Consider the following 9,945-nt stretch of genomic DNA (forward strand, 5'->3'; position numbering starts at 1 on the left):
TTATCCTACTTCGTTGTATGGTTAGTCCAATCTCGTCGATATATCGATATATGATATAATCATTCGGAGCAAGATAGCGAATACCGCGGAGAGAGAGAGAGAGAGAGAGAGAGAGAGAGAGAGGGGGGGAGAGAGTGAGAGAGAGAGAGAGAGAGAGAGAGAATGAGGGAGAGCGAGGGAGGGAGAAAGTGATTTAGAGAAAGGAAGAGAGAAGTTAAGCCTCAGATGATCAGCGAAAAAAAAAAAATGTGGGAGGATGTCGGCACCGCCACGCGCCCTTTCCCCTGTTAACCAGCTCCACTTCCGTCCAGCTCTCAGTTCAGCGCTTAAAAGTCTCGGTAACTGTTTAGACATATTGTTTTCAGTCAGACAACGCATCCTAGGACAAGCCATACAGACACTCACTGGCCATTCAGGAAGGCCATCAAGTCGGCCAGGGTGTCCGGCTGCCGTTCGGGTCGGGGGCTCTCCCCTCCCTCTGGTGCAGCCGGGGCTAGCAGGGATGAGGGCGGAGGGGGAGCCTCCTCCGCCACCGGCGGGTCGTCTGCCGGGTTGAGACGAAAGCGGTTCCACACTTCCCGCGCCGCCCGACACGCCAAGAAACTCTGCTCCTCTTTGATTATTTGCTGGCGGAGCGCCTCGTTGATCGCCTCGGACTGCTTCTTCAGGTCTTGGCGTTTGATGACGTCCGCCAGGTACTGTTTCTCTGCCAGGACGAGTGGCTGCAGTAGCCTCGCCCAGCGCTGGCTCGGTAGTCCCCAAGGGATTTCCCGTCCGAGCGGCGTGTGCTTCTCAGACGAGTTGGGGCGGTCGGCTGACGAGTGCGGAGCGGCCATGACTATTTCCGATCAAGACTGGAAAAAAGTTCTTCAGATGCCGTTTTATGCATCCCTCTTATAGGCCGCGCACCTCGTTGCCCATAGTTACAATGATAAGGTCCGCCGCTGGGGCGGGATTGGCGGGCGCCTTATCAACTGCGTGTGATACGCTGACTGTCGGCCACCAGCACCGCTGGTACGAGCTAGTCTCGTTCCAGCGTTTCCGAAACATGGATAGCCGCTTGTCCGATTTTTCTGCAGCGGAGGTGTCCCGCGAGCCGAGTCCTGTCCCTGAGGGCCCGGCTTCCCCGGACTCGGACGCGTCCACACTGACATGGGTGCCCCAGCGCACTGATTTAGACGGAGGACTGTGCGCGGGGTCTACCCCACCACCGGGATTAGTCGAGACGCGACTCCGGGAGGAGATCTCCAGGCTTACGACAGAGAAGGTGAGTCCACGTCTGGGTCATGCTCGTAAAAATTGTCCGATCTTCTTTGCTTAAGGCTGTTTCTTCCTTTTCCTTAAATTTCTATTATTGCCTTGTGTTGAACGGCAATGGTAGCTGCGCGTTTCCCAGTTATGTAAATCTTCTTTATGTGTGACGATGACGTAAACAAAGACGTTTCGATACTCGAGTGGGTCCGGACTGCAGGATTAACGTCGCCCTTTTTTCCAGTATCGCCATGAAGCGGAGCTGGCTCGCGTGAACTCCGAGGTGCAGCGACTACACACCGGTATTTATCTTCTCGCGGCGCACCGCTGGGATCCCAACCCCGACGCGTGGCAATTTATCCTGAGTGCGCTAACGAGTGGAGACTCGCGCTCTCCTACTCAGCAGTGACCGATCAAGCGGCGCGGGAACCTAACGGCAAACGACGTGGATGGCGATCGAATCTCCAGTCACTATGTGCTACTCAGTCTTAATGTATTCCTCTGACCTGCAAGTGTGCGTCGTGTGAGCTGTGCTGACTCGGTGATATATATATGATACTTCTGATGGTATTAGCTCGTTATCCCACCTCCTACCACTCACTCTCATTCCATGACGTCACTCTAGTAGTGATAGCATAGTTGCCCGCCGCGAGCCAGCTGATTGGTGTTTACAACGAGACCGACTTACTAACACAGTAGCGAGGTTACACGGTCATGTCAACTGATCGGGTGCACCCCTGCCCTACTGAGCAGTGCCGGCGAGAATCTTATCTCTGACACACATCGCGGTCCGAGGAGGGTGACGAGAGGGAGAGAGAGGGAGAGAGAGAGTAGGAGAGAGAGAGAGAGGGGGAGAGAGCGAGAGAAGAAGAGAGAGAGAGAGAGAGAGGGGGAGAGAGGTAGAGGGAGAGGGGAGAGAGAGAGAGAGAGGGAGAAAGAAAGAGTAAGAGAGAGAGACAGGAAGGGAGAGGGGAGAGAGAGAGAGAGAGAGAGAGAGAGAGAGAGAGAGAGAGAGAGAGAGACCGTAGGGGGAATAAGAGGGTGAGAGCAAATGATCATCTCGGGTTACGTCTCGCTGTGGTACTCTGGCTCTCATTTTGGCTGCCCGGTATCGTTCAATGAATAAACGTGACGGTCCCCTTTGATTTTTCACCAATCCTCCTAACACACGTGCTCTCTTTGTTTTCTCGTATTTTTATTCACCCAATGTCACACGGCAATCAATTAAAGTTTTCGCGATGTCCACGCATGACTTATATGGGCCTGAACGCCCCTGATAGATGAATCAGCAGGAAATCTCGAGTGATACAGTAAACGGGAAAAACGAGTTGTCGAACGAGCCGCCGTGTCTGATTTCCGATTGAATTCACATCCCTTGGATAATTATGCTCGGCCTGCTTACACAGTGATCGCCAACCGATCGAGCTCTTAGCCCGAGCCGGGTCGTTGAAACATACGCGAACCCGTCCCTTAACCTACAGACACTCACACAAAACCGACGCCAATACTATTTCATGTGTTCCCATGGTGGCCTTGTGGCGCATTTTCCTCATAACCGCGCATCTATCGATCCAACCTTAACCTATGCCGGGTCACCGGAACATCAACCTTAATCCTACAAACACCCATACAAGACCGACTCCGATACTATTTCATGTGTTCCCATGGTGGTCATATGGCACATATCCTCACAACGCGGATCGTCTATCGATCAAACCTTAACCTATGCCGGGTCACCAGAACATCAACCTTAATCCTACAAACACTCACACAAGACCGACTCCGACGCCGTTTGTGTTTCCCCTACGATGGTTACATAATGCATATCCTTATTACCACCCTACGCCCGTGATTTACCCCTGGAGGGAAAGCCCTGAACCATCAGCCGGTGTATGCAGTTCACTAAAGTGTGTTGGGAAGACGGGATCGAACTTGGATTCAGAGTGGGTAGGAGTGAGCAGACTTCTGTCTGTGTTCATTCTTACTTGAATGGCGCTGATGCGGTCGATTGTCCAGAGGTTGGTACGAGCACTCTGTTTGCACTCTTCTCGCTGAAGCCGTTGCACCGGATCTCTCCGAGCACTGGATGCTCCGTGCACTAGAGGCCCCGTGCACTTGAGTGAGTCCTCCATGACTGCATCCTCCTTTTATACCCAGAATCGCTATCGTGTAGACCCCAGCAGCTGTGTGATACAGAAGACTTGATAATTCGTCGGTGTCAGCTTGTCGTTCCACAGGGGTGCTTCTTCTTTGTCCTCTGTTAGGGCCTGTGTGATATAACGCATATCTTTGCTCTGTATACTGAATCATGAGTGGCGTTGGTTCTGGTTATTGTTTTCTCTCCCAACTGGTTGTAATTTGACCGAGCACCGTAGTTATGTCATCGGTTATCTTCTGGCCACCTGTCGCATACACTTTTGTTTTTTCGGGGTGCTCCTTTTGTGCTGGCTTTTCTGCTTTGCAGGTGGTCGGCGGCGTCGGTGCCACTCCGGTGAATGCCTGATATGGTCGGTCACTGACCTGCGATTCTTTTGGTGGAACACCTGTCTGTCTGGACCCATATTTCGTACCCTGGTCCCACTGGGGAAAGGGGAGGCGTGTGCACGGCGTTTGCTTGGGTTGGTTGTAATAATGATATCTCGGATATTGGTTCATTTGTAGCGTCTGCCAGTGTCATCGAACTCTCCAGCTGTTCCTGTTTTGGCTGAACGATTGTGACATTTGCGAATTTGTCAATCATTGCTCTGTTTGCTGGACGCCTATTTGTCCCAGCTGTCATCCAGTTATACCGGCGTGGTCTCCGACCGTCGGCGTCGCTGCTCGTCTAGTGAATGCTTCATATGGGCACCGTTCCGGTGGAACACCTGTGCATGTTTGCATCTCTGTCCCTGCGGGTGTCATGTTACCCGGTGTCGGCGCCTCATTGCTTGGTCTGGCTGTTTTCATGATATCTCTGGTATTAGTTCACCTGTAGCGTCTGCCAGGGTTGTCGAACTTTCCAGCTGTTCCTGTTTTCGGCCGAACGAGTGTGATATTTGCGAATTTGTCAATCATTGCTCTGTTTGCTGGACGCCTATTTGTCCCAGCTGTCATCCAGTTATACCGGCGTGGTCTCCGACCGTCGGCGTCGCTGCTCGTCTAGTGAATGCTTCATATGGGCACCGTTCCGGTGGAACACCTGTGCATGTTTGCATCTCTGTCCCTGCGGGTGTCATGTTACCCGGTGTCGGCGCCTCATTGCTTGGTCTGGCTGTTTTCATGATATCTCTGGTATTAGTTCACCTGTAGCGTCCGCCAGGGTTGTCGAACTTTCCAGCTGTTCCTGTTTTCGGCCGAACGAGTGTGATATTTGCGAATTCGTCGGTTATTGCTTTGTTTCGGGACGCTAGTTTTTTTTTATCCCGGTTGCGGCACAGTGCAGATGGTCTCCGGCTGTCGCCGTCGCTGGGGTGAACGTCCGATTTGGTCATTGGCTCATACCACTTGCAGTGACACACCTGTCCTCACTGGCAATGCTTATTTGCACCTCTGAATATGCGGGAAATGGGTGGCTGAGCAAATTTTTGTCAGCGTCCGTCGGCGGCATGTAATTATGGCGGCGTGTTGCCTTCTATTTGTCCGGCGCCTGCTGCACGATACGGCTCGAGTGGTCCCCGCGCTGGAAGAGGCGGAAGCCAGGTGCTTGTTGTTTGACCTGCTCAGGCAGGTGTCGATCCCCTGGATGAGGGCGGCGCCGGTGTCCGATAGTCTGGGCGTGGAGCAGAGGGGCTCGCAGAAGACCAGCTGATTGTGCTTTGGAGAGAGATTTCGTTCCGTTTTGGGTTTGGTCCAGATGTGGTTGGGGAGCCGGCTGTTTACTGACCTCTGTTATGACGGTGTAACTCGTTTGTCGTGACCACCCGACTGGTGCCTGACGGACAGGTGGGTCGGCGCGGCGTCTGTTCCTGGTGGGCAGGCCATCTGCTGCCGTGCGCTTTGTTGAACATCGTCATCCATGAAGGCGGCGGAACTTGAAGTGCTGTTTGTTTTCCAGATTATTTGTCATCTTGCGTTTTATGACTTTTGGTCCTATATCAATATTCAGACCATCATGATCATGTCAATTTCTGTGAGTTTAAAAATGTGGCTCCCGTCACACAAGCAAGTCTCCTATTTTATGAGCAGTATTAACTTTCATTGCAGCGATGCTGCAATGCCACGATGAAGTGCCTATTGCAGAAGATGAGTCACTTTTCCTTGACATTGCGCAATTAATGACCACGTTCTATTGAGCAAGTACAATCTTAGAAGAAAGGACATAAAACAAACTAAAACTACGTTCACCCTTTCATCCTGTAATAAATCAATCATGTAGCACGTCATCACCATCGATCAGATAAAAGGCATTATTGAAGTATTTTACGGTAAACTTCATAAAAACTTGTAAGACTGGACAGAGGACGCACAGCTGTGACGACAAAATGCGAGGAATTGCGAGAGGTGATTCATCCTTCCCACCATCGCACCTTACCAGTTCGATAGTGGCTGGTAGCTGAGAATCTGTGACTGAGCCGGCCTTGTCAGTGGCTTAGCTGGCTCAGCGAGGCGTGGGTGAGTGTAAGGGCGTCACAAGGTCCCTCCCACCTGGCGGATGAGGGTGATAGGATGTGGACAGTGGGTACGCTCGCTGACATGGACAAGTTTGGAGCCGGTAGATATTTGTAGCTTGGCATCGCTCATCTTCTGGAACGCCCGGGCATGTGGCTATGCAATGCAGATTTGCAGTGATGCGTACGTTTCCGACTTCCCTGACTGCGTGTCTGTAAGCATGAAAGCGACATAAGATCGATGGAGGCTGCGCGGATGCTGATCCGGCCGAGGTTTGTCAGTACATAGGTATTGCCTAGTGGGCATATGCAGCAGGAAAATATGTTCGTGTCTGTCTCAGTGCTGGTATAAGTGGCTGACTTTTTTCCTGCGGTATCCGTCCGACGGAGGTGCTGGTCCGGCTGGGGGAGTGCCATTTGGTGTGGTGTGTTTTATATCATAATATCGCTGTGTGTGTATGTGACCGTGTTTTCTCCTGCAGTATCCGCCCGACGGAGGTGCTGGTCCGACTGGGGGAGTACCAGCTGTTCTCTGAGAGTGAGCCGCTGCCCTACCAGGACATCGACGTCGCCGTCATCCACATGAATGAAGGTCAGCCTCGTGTGATCTGGCGGGATCGAAACAACTAAAATTTGAAACAAAATTATAACGTTTGCTGTCATTTTGTGTTATCTTACGTCTTAGAGGCATCGTGTTCAATTATTGAGCACTGTGCTACACAAGTTTTGAATATTGCCGATTTTATATCGTAATTGAGTTGATAATGCGAATAGGTTGCCATGAAATGATCTCACTAATTCTTTGGTTCATTAAATCATCTTCTTTTGAGCACGGAAATACACACGTTATGACTGCTATAATTTACCCACTCAAATTCGTCATGTTCATCAATCACCTTCTATCTCTAACCTACCATACCACCCTAATTGACGCCTGACGGTTACGAGTACATGAGACCCAAACTCCGTCTCTCTCGCCGCCAGGTTTCCGCCAGGGTCCGCTGTTCGAGGACGTGGCTGTGATGGAGCTGGCCTCCCCCGCGGTGCTGGATTCCCACGTGCAGCCCATTTGTCTACCGAAACCGGGACAGAACTTCAACGGACGTCGCTGCGTCGCGTCCGGATGGGGCAAACAGGGCTTTGACGGTGAGAAAGGCAGCAGCAGCGATTGTCAACCCTCGCCCGCACATGGGGGGTTGCCACCCCCCCCCCCCCCCCCCCCAGGTAGTCTTTCTGCTCTGCACTCAACATTTTTCGAGCTAGAAGACTGATTTTTCGTATAGCTGCTCCTCTATCCTTTCTTGATGTCCAGTAAACATTTCAAGCTTCTGTGGTTTTTGGTTTCGGAGATATGACCTTGTTTTTCAGGTCATGTCATGACCCAAATAGCCAATTCTCAACATCTTGCGTTGGCTATGGGCCTTGTGAGCTTTTGACACCTTGATTTCGGCCTTTTTTGCCAGTCTTACCTCCAACCTATCATGGAACATGTTGTTCGACGATGTACAGATGTCAAGGTCAAGGTCAAGGTCAACCTAGGTCATCTAAGATAATTGCGTTTTAGGCAAGCGGAAATTACTTTTTGTGAAGTTTTTTGACTGCATTTTTGGTAAAAGCTTCTCAGATCATGATTTCATGTAATGATTTCATGTAAACAATCGGTGCACACATCAGTATACACACAGACACACACAGACATACAAACACATATAATTGACCTTGACCTAACTTGACCTGAAATGACCTCAGCAGCAAAAACCTGGTCGGGTAGAGTGACAAAGAGGTTCTAGCTGGCTTGGCACCAGAAAACGGCATCGTCATCGGTGTATGATAAGCAGCGCACTTGATATCCAACGGTGACCCAAAACAGCAACATTTTTTAGTTTGACCTGACCTGGAAGGTCAATGACTGATCTGAGAAGGTAAAGCTGGGTATCATTGGATTCGTCTCTTCCCAAAGAATCTTTTTGGTCTTTACCGCTAAGCTCTATCTCCAACAGGAACGAAATGGCGCGGGGGTGGCAACCCCCCCCCCCCCCCCCTGTGCGTTCTAGGATGGGAAAATGGCATGTGCGGGCGAGGGTTAATCGACATCGATCGACCGATCGATGTCTCAGGATTTGTTGGCTATTTAGTGTTACCTAAAACAGCTACGAACATCATCGATCAGTTCGTCTCTTTTAGGCAAGCGCTAAGTTATCCTAGTTAGATAAGAGACATTTGCTGATCGCATTTCGGATAGGTGCGCAATTCGTTAGAATTGACGTTTTGTCTCGTATGTGATGTTTTATACAGTCTTAATTATTATGTGCTCTTATGCTCCATTTTGTGCTGTTTTAGCCGGTGCTCCGTCCATTCTGAAGAAGGTAGAACTTCCAGTCGTCAATAGCGAGCTGTGTGAGTCCAGTCTGAAGGCTACCAGACTGGGCAGCTTCTTCAGACTCCACCGGAGCTTCGTCTGTGCCGGAGGAGAAAGTGGCATCAATGCCTGTCAGGTGAGGGTGGCGATCGATGGGGACGGGGTCAGTGGTCACGAAGTCTGACTTGCATATTGAATATCTTGCAAAAACTGTACCTTTCACTTAATCAAATACCTTGTCACGTAAAACGTGGGCTACATTGATCGCCTCCTTCCTGAAATACTGTCTGCTGGATGAAGCCTCTAGACATCGAGCATTAGGTACCTACTATTGCGCTAGTTTCTTGAAATTGTAAACACACTTGCGTTCGCTCTCGATTCCCTCCCAGCCCCTTCCGCTGATCAGTCGGTGTGTGACATTGTGTGACGCCGCTCTCCCGTGTGCCTCAGGGGGACGGCGGCGGCCCGCTTGCCTGTCTCGTGGACGGCTCGTACGTTCTGGCCGGCATCACCTCCTGGTCGGTGGAGTGTGGCAGGCCCGACTCTCCTCCGGCCGTGTTCGCTAGCTCCGTCCACGTCCTCGACTTCATCCAGAGGAGTATTGGAGCGGCCAGTGCACCGAGCGGCAGTGGCAGCAGCATCCGCCGAGGGAACAGGCCCGACCGGAGCGCCACCTACGGCCGGTAGAGAGCAGCGCTAGTGATGTACCTGGGTTTCAGATGGCAGCACAAGCGCCTGCCACCGCGGGCATGCGCTTTGCTCTGGGAACGCTGTGTTGGGTGAATGCTGTGTTGAAGTGAAGTCTGTCGGTGCTCCTAATGTTTTGTTGCAAATGGTGTGAGCGAATAATCAGGGAGGAATAAAGGGTGCTTGTGGATGATGCTTTGAACACGCGAGGGTGCACGGCTGCTGGCTTTTTAGCCCGCACCTGACTGGGATTCACAATTTCCATAACGTAAGTGACTAGTGGGGGGAGGGGGCTCAACAGAGCAGAGGAGGGGGCTCCAGAGTCCCTCCTACCTTTGAAACTACTGGGTGGTGGTCAAAATTCAAGCAGCATTTAGTAACACCGAAAAACAATCATCGAATGGACCAGTGTTCGCCACGGGCCCCAAAATCCCCAGCCCAGCCCGGCCCGGGCCCATGGGTTCAGAGCCCGGCCCAGCCCGTAGCCCGCTCTTGGCAAATATTCCAAGCCCAGCCCGGCCCGGCCCGGCAAAAATAGCAATCTAGTTATTGTCTTAGTCTATTGCTATAATAAGCATGATTGATTACACTATTTTGAGAACAATTCAAATTGCATGAACATTAACATGGCAATCATGACTCCCTTCTTTTCAATGAATATAATCATTTCAAGCACCTATGGCACAAATTTTAACAGTAACAGCAAGCACCTCAGTCAATTAGGTCTTGATTACACACCTATAAAAAGTTTACATGATTATATTAACTACATTCTATGAGTAAAGTTATCTTGCAAGCTGATGTGTGTGAACATTATCATTCATAATTGGTGACTCTAATGCATACTTGAAGGAAGTATTTGCCACATACTCTATACTTCCCAGCACTTACCAGCAGAAAAAAGCTTGACTTATGGGAATTGATGAATCTGTCTGGGATTGACCTTGCTGTTAAATTCACTCCATAGATGCTGCAATATCAAAAGCCTGAGAAAGCATACAAAATAGGTGACACTAACTTTAGCACTGTCTTCCAAAAAAAGAGAAAATCCATCCATTTATC

At 50.6% G+C, this 9,945-nt stretch overlaps 1 protein-coding gene across 1 annotated transcript in view; it reads left to right on the forward strand.

Moving 5' to 3' along the window:
• Nucleotides 1-9,070, forward strand: part of LOC122367726 (inactive serine protease scarface-like) — a 37,295-nt gene extending 28,225 nt beyond the window's left edge. Inside the window, exons 4-7 of the mRNA XM_043341078.1 lie at nucleotides 6,320-6,429; nucleotides 6,822-6,983; nucleotides 8,178-8,332; nucleotides 8,647-9,070. Coding sequence (XP_043197013.1) covers nucleotides 6,320-6,429; nucleotides 6,822-6,983; nucleotides 8,178-8,332; nucleotides 8,647-8,883 — 664 coding nt within the window. The 3' untranslated portion in view covers nucleotides 8,884-9,070. The remainder of the gene's footprint in view (nucleotides 1-6,319; nucleotides 6,430-6,821; nucleotides 6,984-8,177; nucleotides 8,333-8,646) is intronic.
• Nucleotides 9,071-9,945: the final 875 nt, after the last annotated feature.

This window comes from Amphibalanus amphitrite, unplaced genomic scaffold (genome assembly GCF_019059575.1).
Source record: "Amphibalanus amphitrite isolate SeventyFive unplaced genomic scaffold, NRLGWU_Aamphi_draft 000892F_arrow, whole genome shotgun sequence".
Taxonomy (NCBI): domain Eukaryota; kingdom Metazoa; phylum Arthropoda; class Thecostraca; order Balanomorpha; family Balanidae; genus Amphibalanus; species Amphibalanus amphitrite.